General features: G+C 34.3%; 1 protein-coding gene across 48 annotated transcripts in view; it reads right to left on the bottom strand.

Annotated features, from left to right (window-relative positions):
• The window catches only part of KCNMA1 (potassium calcium-activated channel subfamily M alpha 1), a 528,098-nt gene that overhangs the window by 209,542 nt on the left and 299,713 nt on the right, over positions 1–18,843 (bottom strand). For 29 of the 48 annotated variants that reach the window (XM_069796260.1, XM_069796259.1, XM_069796261.1 and 26 more), the window contains exons 4-5: positions 4,628–4,721; positions 827–938 (exon numbers count right to left, since the gene is read on the bottom strand). In XM_069796260.1, the coding sequence (XP_069652361.1) occupies positions 827–938; positions 4,628–4,721 (206 nt within the window). Of the gene's footprint in view, positions 1–826; positions 939–4,627; positions 4,722–17,577; positions 17,602–18,843 lie in introns of all 48 variants that reach the window. The other 19 variants (XM_069796228.1, XM_069796227.1, XM_069796226.1 and 16 more) reach the window with 1 other exon arrangement.

Here is an 18,843-nt window from a genome sequence, read left to right as displayed (position 1 = left end):
ATACATGCCTTTAATTCACATAATGCAAAGAATCTGGGATTGAGTTATAGCTAGTGAAATCAGGAACAATGAGTGCCTGTCTTTCTGGAGAAATGGATTGTCAAATTGTGAAGTTTCATATATTGTCTAAAGACATGGTATTCACAATGTATGCCATTTTTAGGAAGCTTTCCCTGAATAAAAACTCCCAAATTTTGACCTTCATTTTACTTAACTAGAGAGAATATGCAATTTGCACAAGAAACTTCATGTGTCACATTATAGGTGTTCTTTAATTGATATATTTTGTCTGCTCTGCTTCACTTTTTATTCCCTTTTACATGTTGCATATTCTTTTCTAATGCATTCCTAGTAGTCCCACACAAGTGTCTAAACAAATCTTCCAACTCTGTTGTTTCAGTGGATTTAAAATTTCGCTTTATTAGCTCAAAATGTGAAGAAAATTTGTTGATTTCATTGTTGACAGTGATTCATGGCAATCCAGCTCAGTGAATGAATGGTCTGGATCACCTGTTCAGGTTGTAAGCTGAGACAATTACATGAAATTCACCATTTTATAAAAACAGCCTCATGTTACACAGTACTTCCAAGCTGGCATTCACCACCACTTAGAATAGAAGATTATATTAATGAATCAAGAACAAAATGGACTTAGTAAGTGCTTTTTCTGACATAACCCGCCTGTCTGCTGAAATGGCAAATTCACTGCAAAAAGAACTTTGGTAACATTCTTCTGCTTACACGATGCCACAAGATGAAGAAATTCTCCATCAAAATGTGAAGCTTAAGTATTTTTATAACAGCTATTAAAAGATATTTTACTTACCCAGCCAACTTCTGTTTAAATATACTGACACAAACACTGGAGGGACCGTGAAGAAATCTACTACTGAGTTAACTTCTAGCCAAAACCATAGCTTGTCATTGGCTGCTATGAACTGAAAAAAAAGAAAGGGAGGATGAAAGAATCAGATTATGCTCATGGTGGTTGCAAGTATGTGCAATATTTTCCATTCTAAAATATTAAATTCCAAAGTTAGTGGACAAGTAACTGATGTTTTAGGTCAGTCCAGACAAAACAGCATGTCTCATTGGAAAGAAGTCGGTATTGTGTGTTGCTTGATGACCACATTGAGATTAAAATGAAAGGTCTAACTAAAAAGACAGATTATCTATATGATGAGTTGTAATATCTGTGCTAAAAAAACATTTTCTCCACATTTATTAACAATGTATCAGTAATATTAGAAAAGTGTAGGTAAGTATAAACTATTTCAAAGTAATATTTCACTTCAATATTTCACTTTTGCTCTAGCACACCAAACATGTTGGTAGTAGTCTCACCATGTACTTGCTGTTCACGGGTTTCTAAATACATGATAGTTTACGAAGTCCCATTATCATCCTATCCAGACATAATCACCAGGATGACTCCTACAAGGCATAATTCAGGACTGCAGCAGGACTTCAATCCTTTGAATTGTGCCATGGATGAGGTCATTTCTCTCTCCTCATCATGAAATCAGCCTAGGGAAACTGGCAAACTTAGATGCCAAGGACATCATCATTTGAACTTGCCTACTCATCTATGTGCTTAAATAAGATCAAACTACTATTCACATTCAAGTAATAATTTAAAAAAATGCTTTATATAAATATGAAATATAAATATACAAATAAATATAAAATTTTAGTGCATCACGAAGACATTTAATGGAGCAGTTTTACTCATATAAGTCTTAAAACCTGGACTAACATATTTCAAAACAGTGCTTGTATTTTTTGACTCACACACATTATCCATTGTCGTTCTTCCAAAGCAAATACTGACATTCTCTAACTATTTCACCCACTTAATCTCCTTGCCTTAGAACTACTTTAAAACTTCTAACAGAAAGTGTTTATGGTGCATACCAACTTTGATGGAATCCCAGATAAATTATTGGAAAGGGGACTCCACTGATGTCAAGAATGTTGAAATCATACTTAAAAAGAAGACAGACAACATGAGCATCCTTTGCCTCAGAGAAGACTCAAAAGCAAAAATAAATTGACTTTTTATTAGTCTGTATTACTCAATATCAATGCTCCACTATGAAAACTGAACAAAAATATCCAGTTTCAGCAGAAGCTTTCTATTCCCTTCTGTTGAACTTAGAGTAGTCAGAATATTTGGAACTAAAAACTTTTTAAGATGTCAGATCAATATTTTCATAACCTGCAATATGTGTTCTAATCAGCATTTTATCTTTCCCCAGGGCACAACCTTTAGGCTTTCAAAAAGGTTAAAGTGTGTTATTCAACAATGAAAACTAAGTCTGTTGACTGTAAAGGCCACTCATACTTTTCTATGGAAGTATTTGAACAGTTATTCATTTAGGTAATTAGCGATTAATAGAAGTCCATTTCATTACAGAGGCAATCCTACCATGCTTGAAGAGATACCTTGTTTTTCTAGAAGCACTAGCACAATTCTGTCGCTTCCAAAGAAGAATTACTTCCATACTTGCCATATCTCTGCCAGACCCTATTGCTTGATTATGTGCTAACTCATGCAGTTTGGACTTAGTCTTCATCAGCAGTTTGCAGACTTCACTTTTGAGTTCTCACATAGTTGGATACTAGCCAACAAAAATTTTAAAATGAATATATGCGTGTTTGAATACAAATATCTTCTAGAACTGAATATATGGTAATATTTATATGATTTTGAGTTGCAACATCATTTCAGGGAGAACAGATGGAGAAGGATGAGATTTTAAAATATTTCTTCAAATACTTGAATTTGCCAGTGAGTCCTCATAGGAGATATTTATCAGAAAAAAACCCCAACAAAAAACCCCAACATAAAATAGCTAAAAGTATGAGATGCTTATTACATAACTAGGAAACTCATTATCGATCCAATTCTTGCATCCGCACAACCAAGTATCACCGTTTCCCCAGGAACTCCTGTTTAGTTCAGCAGGACTTCTTGGAGAGCTGAAGTTACAGCTATATTAGCATTTTGACTTAGATAAGGAGTACTAATCTGAAGTGAATCCTTATCATCCCCATTTACCATGCTTCAGTTTGCATCACAAAGCAGTTTTGGATAACACAAAGATTTGTTTTGGTTGAAACTAAAACTGAAAATGGTGTTCTAGCAGTGCAACTCACATACTGTAACTGCTGAAGTGCATTCAGTCCACAGGACCAGAATGGACTCTACAGTACTCTCTCTCCCTTCCAAAAAACATACAGTGTGGATATGACAGTATTAGCATCAGCTGTCAGTAAATTCTCATTTACTGTGCTCTGCTTCTTGATAATGTAATCCAAGTTACTGCTTTGAGTAAGTAAGAGTGTCCAATACATAATTTTAATTCTCTTGGTAAGAACATACAACCTTATCACTAGCACAAAATTTACAAAGCATTTGGATACTTCTAAAAAAAGGTTCTTGGAAGTTCACAAATACCATGCATTGCATCTGTTATGTCAAAAAGTTAACCTATATTGCAGGCCTGGTGGACATCTAAAAAAGCTCCCCAAATCTTTAAGAATTAGGGGCTATTACACTGCATGCTTTTAAAATACAGCTTAGAATGCATGCATAGTAGTGTAAATACTGAAGGAATTTACCTATTTAGCTAAATAGATAGACACTGTACCTAGACTAGGTAATGAAATAACGCAGATTTGCAACAAAATTCCTTATTATTAGAAAAAGTTGGTTAAGTTGGTCAGAAGTGAAATAGGAGGAACTCAACCATCATTGTGACATAGAAGCTCCAGTGATTCAGGAGCAAAATGGACAAAGGAAGATCAGGAAGCAATACTTGTATCAAATTTAAAGACTAATGTGGCAGGCTTTCTGCTCACATGAAGTTTTCCTTGTAGTTCTGTTATGTTTGAGGCCTTTTCCCCCTGATTTTCCAATTAACAACAAGCAAAGTTAGTTTTCAAAGTATATTTAAAAAAAAAAACAACACAACAACCAACCAACAAAAAAAACCCCCAACAGCTTGAATTCCAAGCATTACTGTCTGGAACTTTTAAAAGTGCCTACCTGTTTCAGATGTCCCAACTTTCAGATCCTGCAACAGCATTACTGGATTTTCAGAAAGTGGTAAGTATATTCTAAGTATATACATTTCAGCATGTTGACTAGTATTTACAGCTTCTGCAAAGCATTCATTAGCAGTCTGGGAAAGTGGAAGTGCATAAAACTGAATACAGCAGCTCTACCAGCTGTAACCTCAACCTTTGACTGCCAAAGACCTGTCTAGCAGCAGAGGAATAGATCAAGCATTCACTAGTCTTGCTGAGGTAGTTACGACTCCATTGATAACAATGCAACTAGATTCCACGTCACTGACCAGCACTGAACTATAAGAGTTTTCACTTTCTACCACATGAGAACATTCTGGAACAGATGGCTTAGCTTATAAACTATCAGTCTCCTTAGTGATCTTAGATGCTTATTATTATTACCTAAATGTTCCCAATCAAATGTTTTGCTCATACATTTTAGAAATTAGCTTAATTTTGTCCAGCCATTGTAGTCAGGCTTCATTCAAAGACTTTCCCTATCTAATAGCTATATTCTCTCCCTGACTTACGCTATCAAAGACATACTACTTACACGCAAGCCGAAGTAGAGTAGGAAGAACACATTGAAAGCCATGTCGATCTGTAATGTGAAATCTTTGTAGAAATTCTGGCAGGATTCTATTGGGCTATTTGAAAGAAAAAGAAATTGGAGTAAATTGTCAGTATTGAGTTTCTACTCTGGTAAGATTTTTATGCATTTCATTAAGGACCTTGATTCAGAAATCACATTTCTGTTTTCCAGTCATTTACAGGATACAAGCAAGCATTTCAAATGAATTATTTCATTCATTCAGTTAGTCATTCATACAGTCTTTATATTAACCTGTTCAGGTAATATCTGAGAATTAACATGCAGATACCTTTAAGAAAGAACAAGCAGGAGAATACCTCAGGATTCCTTAACCCCACATTAACCCTTAAAGAACTGACTTCTTGCTACAGGAAACATACCTATGATACTTTAGGAACAAACCTAACAAGCACACAGCTACAGTGAAACATTACATGGTTTTAATTCATGTCATAATATAAAACCTTAAAAAAAAAAACATAGTTGCTTAGGAATACATTACCCATTAGCAACCTGGGGTACTTAGTCTTGTACAATCCCTTGTTTATAAGAAGTTGGTTTGTTGTGGTTTTTTTTCCTTTTTCTCACTTCTTTTTTTGTGTATGGCTATTTAATGTACTTTATGTACAGTACTACGAACTGAGTAGAAAAGCAGCATAGCCCACTGGTAAAATTAAATAACAAAATAAATTGAGGAATTTGAAGCAGTACTCTAAGGGTTAATTTATGCATGCAGGTTAATTAAAATACCTTTGTGTGTGTCAGGCAGCCATTGCAAATTCTAGCTTATTATATTATGCTTTATTTAACAGTGGGACAGGTCCAAAGCATACTCTATACAAACTGGTACTTTACAGATACACTTTTATCTAAGGAAGACGATAACTTCCATGAGTGTGATTAGTGATTTATTTGTGAGTTTTCTAAAATTGGTTGGTGAAGCCACAGGGAAATGTTGAAGTCAGACCAAAGTAAAAGTCATGTCCTAATATATGCTGATGTATATACTATATATACATAATGTCCCACCATATATACATACACATATATTGCAAATGATCATGTATTCATCACAACTGTATTAAAGTGGAAAACTAGAATGTAGATCATTTGATCATTTGGAGCCATAGAAATTATCCTTTCAGGAAAGAAGAAATCCTTTGGCTTCCCAGGTCAAATAAATCACTGAATGTGAACTTAATACCAGTTAGTATAGCAGTAGCTCTGCAAATATAATGCTAGATTGCTCAACAAGCAAGATTCTATGCGTTATGAATGTCAGTTACCTAAGTTACGGCATAAAGGAAATTACCTGGGCTACCAGGTCATTACACATGCAGCCAAATTTTCCATTCCTTGTATACATTACAGGTCAAACAAGTTAAATACAGCATGCCCTCTCCTGTCTTTAGACGCATGAATGTATACAGCAAAATTTTCCTTGATGTACAATAGCTTTATGTTTTAAGAACCTTCAGTGCTATAGGAAATTATATTAAAATGGTTTTTAAAAAGCTATTTGCAAAGACATTGACGTTATAAAACATTTCTGTTGTAGTTCAAATAAAATTGATTTACAAAAGCAGGCAGAAGGGAAGAGAAGCCAAACATTAACATATAGGATGGAAGACAGCACCTCACACTTTACAAATACAGCTTTAGCTACAAAAACAGTGGATGTAATCTGAGAACCCAACAGGATCATTTTCTGTATAGCATTATTGAGAGCAAAGGATGTTGTCAAAATAAGGTAGGCTACGCACTGAGTCAGTATGCACCCGACCAACAGAAATCACAGGAAGTACAGCAGAAGCAGCATGAACAACTCTGCACCAACACAGAGGCTTGGACCCTTAATTCCAGGTTAGGTTCCTGTAAAAGCTGCAGAAATTCACTGAAGCTAATGGAATTGCACAGATTTATGACTAGGATAGAGAGCACTTCATTATCTTCCTTTCCACAGTTATTTGGTACTTGTCATGATTGTTAGATAAGGTCAGCTAGGGCTGCAGCTAACCGCTGTACTTTTGTACCATTGTCCTTTACAAAAACCTACAAGATCTGACAAATTAGCTAATGCATAATACGTCTTCATCTTGTTTGCAGAACACTCAGTACAGTGGACCACAATCCTGATTTGGAACCTTTGTTTACCTAATACTAGGACTACTGCTTCTGCTAGTCATATCCCTAGAGCATCCTTCATTTCAGAGATCATCTCTCTCTTTCAATTTCTAAGTTATCCATTTCAAAGACAAACACAATGTCTTTTCCTTTTTATTTTAAATGATGAGTTTATCAGAAAGGCATGTCACTAAGGCTAAAGAAATGATTATTTATACTCACAGAACACAAGATTTTAAATTTTCAAAATTAAATTTTGGTGATATTTTTCCATTTCATTGGTAGCTCACATTTGAACTGAGAGAAAAATACAGCCACTAATGTTTATCATTGCACCATTCAGTCTGCTGCAGAAAGGAAGCCAAGTTGAAACTCTTTTTTACATCACATTTCTCCAAAACAGAAGTGCTGTAGTTCTTAGAGTTCCAGACTGTGGTGTGCTGGTGTCTCCAGGACTAATAATATATTGCCTGTTTTAAACTAAAATCAGATGGCTTGTCCTATGGGATTTCACCCCTTTAGATCAGCAAAGGATTCACCTTTGAAGGAGCCAACAGACTGTTAGAAATGTTTTTATTACTCTTCCCTGTAAGCGTCCTTCACTGTAAGTGTGGTTTCATGTATTTGTACTTCTAAAACCCCGGAGAAACTACACTAAAATCAATGGAATAACATTATACTAACAATGATATGAAAGATTTAATGTAACTGGAAAAAATTACAGTAGTTATGTAATTCTAAATGCAATATTTATGTGCACTTTGAAAGAGTGTCTTTAATTTGCTACACAAAAATTGAAAAGAATTCCACTGTAGCTATGACTTCTTGTGTTTTGAAAAGAAAAATTCACAGTACCAATTTTATGTTACTTAATGCAGGGATATCCTGCTGATAATCTATCAAGGACTATAATTCCCCTTTGCCCTGTCATCTTTTTATGTAATAGACTAAATGCTACAAGCAATGCCTGGGCTACACAAGCAAGATTTGAGAGGCTGACAGTTTTCTTCAGGTCAACATTTATATCAAGTTATCATTTGCTGCAACTGTGTGCTCTGTGCTACAATTTAATACAAAAATTGCATCTAGAGAAATAACAGTGGGCTTAGTTTGCCTAATCTGCAGTAAAGATAGAACCTTATTTGATTTTTCAGGCATGGGCTTCACTGTTAATTCTATTCCTTCCTCTCCTGCTCTTTAAACACTGCTATTCTTTTCAGTTTCACATTACCTCTATTTACTCGTTCTGTTTACTACTACAGCATTTTTATTGCAATACTAGTAGCTGTAAAGCCCAGTTATACAGGTATCACAGGCATAAACTAGTTCAGTGAGCTAGAGTGACTACAAGAGAAGTAACAAAATTACTCCAGTTTAACTTTACACAGATGGGGCAAAATTTTGACAAGGTGTTCCCAGCATCATTAAACCTTTTTCACAATCAACACTGAATCCAACACTTTACATGATGCTTTTACCACAGCTGAACAAATGAATGAATCCCTTGTCACTTCAATTCAAAAGAATTTACTGCTGTTTAAATAACTACTTTTGTCACAAGTTTATTTAATGTATTTATTTATCATACTCACTTATTTCCGGTTCATTTGAAATGCCTCTACTGCATTCAAAATGGTTCTACTGAGATTACTCTTTGAAGAGTCATAGAATCAGTGGGAGATGGCAAAAAATAGTACACATTTTAATGTTTTCTGAAATTATTTGTTTCTGTGAGTATATTAAAATGAAACTTCCCACAGAAGAAGCCTTCATTGAGTATTTCCAGGATTCTGCAATTGCAACAGAGTTGAAAATATCTTGTTTTCTCCTGTATCGTTTTACCTCGATAGGAGCTGTAAAGCCCATTTCCAACTTCAGAGCAAAGCCTTGCTGTGACATATCAATCTATGTCACAGTGCAATCACTCCCATTATGACCACACAGAAGTAAGGGAAAGAAACTCTACATTCACTCAGACTTTCGGCCAACTTTGCAATCATAGTGACATCTGTCTGGATGATTTTACATAAAATGTTCCCCACAATAATGGGAAAGATTGCGCACACCCAATTCGGTCCTTGAAATAACTATTCAATATGCAATTTACAGTTCTTTGTCCTTTCTGTGTAAGGAAGTAGACTGTTGTATTTTTGGCACATGTCATGTCAGTCTGCTCCTAATGTTTTTTGCCACTTTTTTTTTTTCCTTTCCTTTTAATGACAAGGCCTGCAAAGGCTAAGATGGATGCTAATTTTTATTTGTGTAAAATTATATATCAAAATGCAAAAGGTTAATTTTAATTTTATTAATCTAGTTACATTTTGCCAAGTGTTTTGAAGATAAGAAGTTCTATGTAAAACATTCATAAACCACCACAAAAGAAAATTACTTCTACTGTAACTTCAGGGAAGTACTGACGTTCATAACAGTACCACAGCTGCTACATCTTCGGAACTTTAAGAAGTTATTGAAACTTTTAGAAATTCAGAGAATTGTCCTAATTTACAATTTTAATTTTTGGAAGCAAAGTTGTCTTCTGAATGGTGGAGGAAAAGCTAAATCCATGACTGAAATTAGATAAAATATATTTTAATTCTTAATATTAACTGAATAAAATGTAAAACTGAAAAAGTTGGAACTAAAAAAAAAAAGTATGTTACAAACTTAACATGCCTGAGAAATAAAGACAAGTTGATACTATAAAAAATTGGGAAGTTCTTAATTTCCTTTGCTCATGACAGTTTGTAGATTGCATGATAGTACATTATATGAAAAAACAGTAAAATGTGCAGTTTCTATCAGAAGGAATGTCCATTGATAAGAATGAATTTTAAAATCAAATTATAATTATATACAGAAATACTGGTAGAGGCTGCTAAAATATAATAAACACAAATGAATAAATAATGGAGAAAAACCACTCAATATTTAGAAGCTCTTTAGTATCTCATTATTTGAAGACATTCCATTCACTTCTCACTTTCAAATGTATTTGAATGCAATTAGTATGTATTAATTTGGGCATATAAATTTTCTTTGTTCTTAAAAATGTCTATAGTAGTTTTTTTTTGTTTCCAAACAATTTTGTTTTACTGGAAGCTCCTCTGTAATACTGAATTCCCTAAAAATTATTTATAGAACAAACCCAATTTTACAAAGTTTAGAGTAAAAAATAAGTTTGGCACAAATTTGAGGTCAGCATCTGTTTATACTCCTTTAATACATATTTTTAACAGTACAGCAAAAAAAAAATTAAGGGGATTATCGTTAGTCTTTTTAAACTGTGTTTCGGTGACATAGTACTAAAGTAAAACTAAGGGAAAAGCCAGATGTATCATTTAGTAAAAGCAATGTTCATTCAATGCAGAATAACTTCTGTTCCTTTAACTATGGTTTAGCTGTACTGCTCAGAAGAGAGTAAGTTAAAATCTTCTTTAGTGAAACATGCACGAACACAGCAAAATTATAAACATGGATGCCTATCAAGTGTCAACCTAGTGAAACAAATACGATAATTAAAATAAATCAACAAGACTAAATAAAAATCAAAGGTGTCAAACATCTCACGGAGTGATAGAGAGCGTAACATTTTTTTCTTACTTCAAATGGCTTTCATTTATTAACCAAGGTAGTCCCACAGTTAGAAAACAGAAAGTATTTTCTTGCAGTCTGTGTACTGATTTTCTGAATGCAAGATGCCTTGGTAAATGACTCAGTTTAGAAGGCCTTTCTTTGAGCCGTAACATCAATAAGCTCATTAATTTTTAGATGGCAAATTACTTCACTCTCCCTCGACACAACGTGGTCTGCCACTGGGGAAGTTTTGCTACTAGCATTTTCAGTTAGCACTGCATGATATGCAGGAAGAGTTAAGTTGGTTTCCTTCCCAAAAAGGAAGAGCAGCCAGCTGGATCAGAACAATGCTTTAGTGAAAGCAAGGGGAAGACCAACTTTGCCCAAAGCAGAAGTGCAGTGTAATCTGCGTCACAGCCCTAAGTTTTGGGATCCATAAAACTCCATGGGATCATTACATCTCTAGTTACAGATATTGTCTAAAAAGTTTTGTATACCGGGAGCTAGTGAGGGAAGGAGGAACAATCCGTTTCTCACTGAATTTTGCAGATGGTTATGACCTGATAGCCAAGGATGATGCTGTGACCATTTCCTGTATCTTCTTATCTTGTCATTGATAAAGATACATTTAAATCCTTTTTTTGACCACACAACCTCCTACATCTAAATCCTTAGCTAACTGCTTCTCCTGTGCGCACACACACACACACACATACACAGAACTTTCTGCTCCAAACACATTTCAGTGTCAATTCCTGGAGCTTCTTTTTTATACTCATAGCTAAGATGCTGACCATGCTCGGTTGTCTCTCTCTCACCTTTTTTTATTGTACCTTCCTCCTGTCTGGACTCCATATTGCCTATTACTTTATCCTCCTCTTCCTTCAGAAAGCTTCAGAAAAATATTCCTGCATAACTCCTTGGGACATTGCCAAGTACCTTTTTTTAATTCTCTATTCTGACTCTCCTTTGCTTAATGAATTAAACCATATTTGTCTTTCCAGTCACAAAAACTCAATTTCAGCATGTGATGAATTTATTCTGGATTACTCTGTTTTACTGTCTTTGTTTCCATCTCCATTCCTGCCTTGTCTACATGTGGAGTGGCCTCCCTTCTTCACTTTGATATGCATCTTTCTCTTTCACATTCCTTTTGAAAATGCACTGCTGATCTTAGGCTCATACACACTAAACTGTCTTTGAATTACAACAATCAGTATCCTCTTTGTTCAATTTTAAAGTAAATAAGCAAAATATAAATCTAATATAATCTAATAAAAGATGAACTGCCAAATAATGTGAAATAAAGCTATCTTCCAAGACTTCTTAGGTCATTGCTTAAGGTACACCTTATAAATTGCAAGCACCTCAAGGGAACTGCTTTTCAGAAAAAAGCAGGAACAATGCAAGTGCCTGTCCTTATTTCCCTTTCCTAATTTCTATCACAACATCTTCTGCTATTCTTTAGTCTGACAGATCACAAGCTGTCATTAGAATATTACCCTTCTATTTCTAACCTAATTAACAAAATGCACCATGACTCATCCGTTCTGCAGATGCTTTCTACAACTAAGTATTTCTATATTATCAACCTGGCACGCTGGGGAACTTTGACAAGCTTTTAGACTAATTTGGGTAAAATTAACAGGTTTCCTCATCCTCCTTCAAAAAAAAAAATCCACTGTCAGAAGAAATAAGCAACAACAAAACCAGATCAAGCAGCAATAAATTGGTACAACAGCATTATTTAGTAAAGATTTTTCTAAGAATCAGAGCCAGAGACATACTGTTTTTCCTAATGATTCTTTCTGTTTTCTGGATCATGTGATAAAGAACAGGGCATAAAAATTTTGTTTTAAATTTAAAGATATATTTAAATGCTGTGACTTGACAGTTTTTAATGCAAAATTAATTCCGTTTAGAAACTGAGATAGAGAAGGACTTCCAGTGGGAAAGAGAAGCTCTTAATTTCTGTCACATTCATATACGAAATTAAGAGACAAATTAAGTTGGTACAACTGCAGAACAAAGGTATACTTTCCTGATGCCCATCTCAGATCCACAAAATTTTGCCTGGCATAACTCTATTAACTTTTTCAGAGCTATTTGCGACTGACAACATACCAAGTGACACAGTCAAGTAACATTGCTAGTACTTATTTTATCTAAATGAACTAATACAACTTGGTAAAATTCAGTATCATGTTGTCAGTTTTCATCTTTCTTTTTCAAGTTTTCCATGAATTTTAAGTACATCATGCTTCTTCATAGATTGCCCTAGTAAAACATAAGCCAACCTACACAGAACTCAAGCAAAATCAAATTCTTATCTTCCTCAGTCCAAACACAGAATTGTATACAAGTATTATAACAAGAAACTTTTACTTACATTTTATATTGAATTGCTAGGATATACAGAAAATATGCACATTAGAATTTCTCACTCTGAAAACAGCATATTTCTTAGTTTCATCAGGGTGTATGTACATTCACTACTGCCTGCAGCATATGTCTTCTCTAATTGATGACTTTCACAAACAAAAGCTAAAGGAATATTCCTGCAGAACAGCTGAACAACCAGGAACTGAGTGCTAAAACAGCGATAAATAAATTGCCCAGAGTCAATCTCCATAACTCTTCTAAGTTCTTTCAGTACTGTACAGAAGACAGAGCACGTGCTTTCTTGCAAAATACACCATTAAAATCTTCATCCTACTTAAGATAACTGCACTTGAAGAGGTTTGCTGAGAACCACACAGGTAAGTAGGAAGAGTATATTATTTTATTTTGCATTAGATTTGTTAATTGTTTACCATAAGCTGAGAACACCCATAACTGCAAATAGTGTTACATTACCTTGACAAAACAATCTCCTTGATGACAAGCCAATTCTAAAAGAATGATAGAGTAACAATGCCAGGGATCGCTTTTTTAATCAAAGGTTTTTGTGTGAGACTACTAACATATTAAAGAGGAAAAACACCAGTATACTGTTTCAACTAACAGTATATTATTACCTTTTTTGACAACATTTAATAACCCACTTCAGTTATATCTAGTATGCTGACTGCATTATAGAAAGATTCTGATAAACTGCATAACCTGAAGTTGACAATCTTGCATGTTTCTACTTCATAATAAGACCCCTGTCTATTACTTCTCATCTGTTATTATTTAATATAATTGTTGTTCAATATTCTTAACCAAAGTGTACCAAGGAGTAATAAGTTGTTGTAGCCATTTACTCCAGAGAACAGAAAATAACTGGTGACATGAAAATGCAAACACATCATATGATGCTGCAAAGAGAATGCTAATCCCTTTTCCATGTTGACATTGAATTGAACAAATGGAAATGGATCAAGTTAGTGAGAAGTATATCAAAAGCATAAAACTTCTTCAGTTAAAACATATAGTTAAACACTGTAATAGGTTCTTTAGGGAGAATGGCAGATCTCAGATTTTTAAAACAGCGGTAAATACTTTTCAGCCTTGGATAGATGGACCACTTACAGTGCTTGCATTTGCATATGTCAATAGAATGATCTACATGTGATATTTCTAAAATTTCCTCCTTCTGTAGAAGAGGGCCTACAAACCATTGATCTCTCAGATAAGCATCTGTTTGAATAAATTTATGTATAGCCACTTTTACCTTGCAGCAGAAGGAAGACTGACTTCCTGAGATTCTTTCTTGCTCTATTTCATGTTTTTGCAGCTGCTCTTTTAAAATTACCCAAAGGTGCTTTTCACATTTCCTATGCACTTTTCTCAAACTCAAAGTTTTCAACAGCCCACCATCATCATCGTTTTCCAGCTCCAACTACTCCTCCATCTCAGTGCCTTTTACAATCCCTCTATTCTGTTGATACTGTTGTCCAACTTTTAAAATTCTCCTTTATCTGACTGCACTCTTGGAAAAAATACATACAATCTTCAGAAATGAGAATGTCCTCTACCTATCCTATTTGACTCAAAATAGAATTATTAATAATTTTTCTCTTGTATATCATCATAAAACTGAGCTCTCATTTTCTGCTTGATATGCATAAAAGATTCCTCCAGATGATTTACAGTATTCTTTCCATGTGTTTCTTGCTTGCTTACATACAATAATTAAAAAAAACTGATCTTGTCCTATGAAATTTAGTCTAAAATCAACTATCCCAACTGAAAATGACAAGAGTACCAGATAAACTGGAGTGTTAAAATACTTGCAGTTCATTCATCTGACTGTCTTTTCTGGAATTCCCTCCTGTGATACTTTAATAAAAATATCTGGCTACTATTTCGTTTTTACTGAGTAGTAATAAACTTGAACCTAAGGTATATTATTTGACTTTAATGTCAGTGAATAATGAAATTGAGCAATGAAATCCAGAAATACTACAAACTGGTAGAAAGCTGACATTACATTACTGGATCAGCTTTTTTGGTCAGACTTTTTAGTGCATGCACCCAAATCTATTATTATCCATTAAAAGTTATCCATATTGTGTTAATGGTAATTCTAAAGCAGTCCTAATACACAGTTACACCAGGCAGGAAATATTGTTTCATTTTTCAAAGGAAGGCATAACTGTAAATGTGAACCATGTACATTCCCTCAAAAAATCTGCCTAAAACTAGAAAGTATATTAGTCCCAAACAAATTTTTGTAATTTCAGATTCTCTCATTTCTCATGAAGACCTTTGGCCTCATCTATCCCATCATCATAAGGGTCCTTTTAAGCACCTTAGTCATTTAATATCTAAGCTACATTTAGGGTGCCATAAGTCACGCAACTCAACTACTCCCAATCCAAACTATTACACACCTAGTATCCTTGCCAATTATCACAAGGAAGTCTGTATTTGTATACTTGTTCCACTTTACTAGGAATAATGGACAGGTGAGTTGAAGTAAAAAACCTTTCAACTACCAAGAGTAACCATCTGAGATCTTTGAATATATCCTTAGCAACACAGAATATCTGTTTAAATTCCTCTGCCTTAAACCAGCTGCAGACATAACCCACGTAACCTTCACTCCCCATATATATATAAACATTTATGACAGTCCTTTCTATCAGTTTCCTTTTTTCTTTTCCTGGACTCCTGAAGAGTCTTTAGTGCACATACCTTTTTGAAGTAAAACACATGTACACAGTTTCTCTACCCATACATTCCTCTGCTGCGGCTTACTTTCCACATGCATATAACTGCAATCTAGTCAATTTTGCTACTTAGAAATTTTCATGTCACAGATGTTCCAGCTGTGGGACCTGATTATTTACCAGGACAGTCTTAAGAGCAAATTACCATAGGCAAAATGCTGATTCTATGAAAGACTCACTGAATAGCCACATTCTATTTGCAAAAGAATAGAAACAGTTTAAATGAACAAAGAAGAAATTAAAAAAATACTTCAGCTCTTTCCTAGTTCAACTTTTCAGACAAGAAAACCAGCCTGGAGCCTGATTGACAGTCTCAATCACAGTGGTTTTTCTAAATGGGAAAGGCAAAGCCCTTTTTAGGCAGATTAATGACACTTTGCCTTTCTTTTTTAGCGGTCACTTTATCTCCATTAACAAATGGAATAAGGTATTGCCAGCACCTGTAGCAGTTGCTCAAATCAATTATCACAAGCCTGATAAAAAACTACTTTACATCAGTGTAAGAAGAGGATTATAATGACGTTAAAAATTAATATATAGTGGCTCCTTTTTTCTAACACCATCTCAAAATGGCTTGCACTGTATCATCTAACACCTTTTTATCCTAGCTGCCATGCGTGGGATGTGTAGTTAGGCTTACACACTGAGCTACTGGTAAGTCAAAAGGACAGGTGTAATAATCCACTTTGCACTGATTTCAGGAGGAAAAATTTCATGTTGCTGTATAGATATATGTCTGATCAGTATTACAGTCCTAAAAGATTTTGTGTTCATTATAAGAAAAAAATAGTAATTTTCATTAGGTGGAATACAGGAATATCGTAAAAAAAATTCCTAAGTAATCCTAAATAATAAACATTCTTAGGGCAGCACAGTACCAGCATGTGGGTGGCAAGACAACAGTTGCAGAAATTACTTCCCTTTTTTATTGTTTTGAATATATTGCATGTTTTCAGTTACCTGCTTAAAAGTACACACTGAGAATGTATTTCGGCTTCAGAGATATCTGTTCACAATTACCATTTTTCAAACATCATAGCATTTTATATTAAAGGCCCTCAAATTTAAATGTATGGGATAAATGTTTATTCACCAAGTTGAGCATTAATTTGCAATCTGTAAGTTAATTTTGACCCTCCTAAAAGCACAAAATATAACCTCTGAACACATACACTCAACATTTGCACTGATTGACAGCACTACAAAATTGTGTTCAGACACAATATTTCAAGGCACTTTCCAAAGTGCTGTTTCATCATTTTATCAGGGAACAATAGGATTAGCATTAAATCATATCTTCGACTGCTGATGAAAGATTTATTTGAATACATTTAAGAACATATGAATAACATGTTGCTTAAGATGCTCACAATGTAATTTGTGAAAGAAACTTAGAGCGGTGTTACAATTCTTCATATGAAATTTCATTTTAGTGGCGTTTTGTAAATCAATACATTTAAAATTACTTTGCAGTCTACTTTATATTATAAAAAAACCCCACCAAACCTGTTGCACTTCACAATTCTTCCCAAATTCTGACTTTTAATAAATGATTATGTATAATCTTACCTCTTTTCACTGTCACCTGCTGCTAAAGTTGACAGCAGGGAAAGGTTTATCTTTCTGAACACTACAGGCACCATTCAGCTGTTGTCACAACAGAATAGTTAGTATACTCTTTCTTTCCCATCTTGACCACACTGCAATTGTCTAGTCTATCTAGTCAATAAACTACTCTAATATGCTGGAAATTTTAAATATATAGACCTGATACATATTATGTCCTATTCATTCTATAAAAACTTAACTAAAGATATTGACAAGCATAATTTACATTTTCTCAAATGTACTAATTTTATGGGTTTTTTAATTCCAGTTCATGCACTTAATGCTCTAGACTGCATTCAGTGTATACACCATTATGGTAAGCACATTGGCATGCACAGGCAATACAAGAATAGATTATAATTAATCCCATAGACAACCAAAAAAAGGTGAAGTTGCATCATGCAGTGAAACCAAAGCTTGGCCTGGGCTGCCATGCAGAAAAAAACCTACATCAATGAGTCTGCTGTACGGCTCCTAGGTAAGAGTTGATATGAAAGAGGTGAGTTATTTCAGCAATGAAGTCACAGGCTGAAAATGTTTATACTACTGCAAACAAAATACTGTTCATAGCACCAGTATTACTCTGGGGAGAAAAAGATGCTAGTAGAAGAGGACAAAAAGGATGAGGAAGAGAAGAAGGGGGAGGAGGAATTATAAATTACAATAACAAGTCTGAAATCCAATCGGTCCTTTTTAATAAGCATTTTGTTATTTCACACTCAAAATAATCTCATTTGAGTTTTCAAAGCAAACCTGAATTTTCAATGTATTTTGCAAAAAAACAATGGATGAAATAATGAGATGCAGAATAATTTCAAAATGTCCATAGTGTTCAGTAACTGATGGATAACTGAAGATAATAAACACAGAGATACATAGAGGTGAATTTTTCAATGCAGTTCACAGGATCTAAACCACACAACTTCCAATGATTTGAATGCATAATGTATTGGACAGAATGAATATGCGTAGTATAAGGGATGCACTGATATGAGCGATTTCTTTAGCCACCTTCTGCTGCTTTTCTAGTAAAAGACATCTTTCTGCTGAATAAAGCAGGTTTTTTTTCAGAAATTGTGGTAATTCTGAATTGTGTGTACCTTACTCACCTTGATAGTTGTTCTGAATGTAAAAATGTGACCTGAATAATAGGGTGACCACCTAGCCTGTTTTAAGGCATGTACATTAGCCCCAGTACTTCATAGCTTGATTCCAGTAAGCTCAGAAAGAAATAGTTGACCAGGGAATTTATTTTAATGCAACAGTCACATAAGAGATCCTACTTTTTGATGAAAAAAGTATGATTCTGTAACACTATAACATATATAATGTGTGTTCCATTACAAAAAGATTTGTTCTATGTTTTTCAATAGGTATGCTGTTTTCGAGCAGTTTTTCTTAATTACCCTTAATTGTAGGTGGTCAGTCTATTTTTATCACAGTTCCAAATATTTCAACTAATTATGCAGGGCAGCAATTCAGGGAACACCAAAAATAGTTTTATCAAGAAAACTAAAATTTCATTTACTATATAAAGTTTTTAATAGACGATATTGTTGTTCCAGTTGCAGAACAATTGCTTTTGGTATCTCTGTTTTTACACGCTGATAACTTTTTGAAATATTAATCTATTTAGCAAATTGCCACAGAAATTTAGATCAAAATAAAATCTGCTTAATTGACAGTAGAAATTATTTTCTGGCCTCTTGAAATTGC

The sequence above is a fragment of the Haliaeetus albicilla genome, chromosome 11 (genome assembly GCF_947461875.1).
Source record: "Haliaeetus albicilla chromosome 11, bHalAlb1.1, whole genome shotgun sequence".
Classification (NCBI taxonomy): Eukaryota; Metazoa; Chordata; class Aves; order Accipitriformes; family Accipitridae; genus Haliaeetus; species Haliaeetus albicilla.
This window is presented reverse-complemented; position numbering and strand designations above follow the sequence as displayed.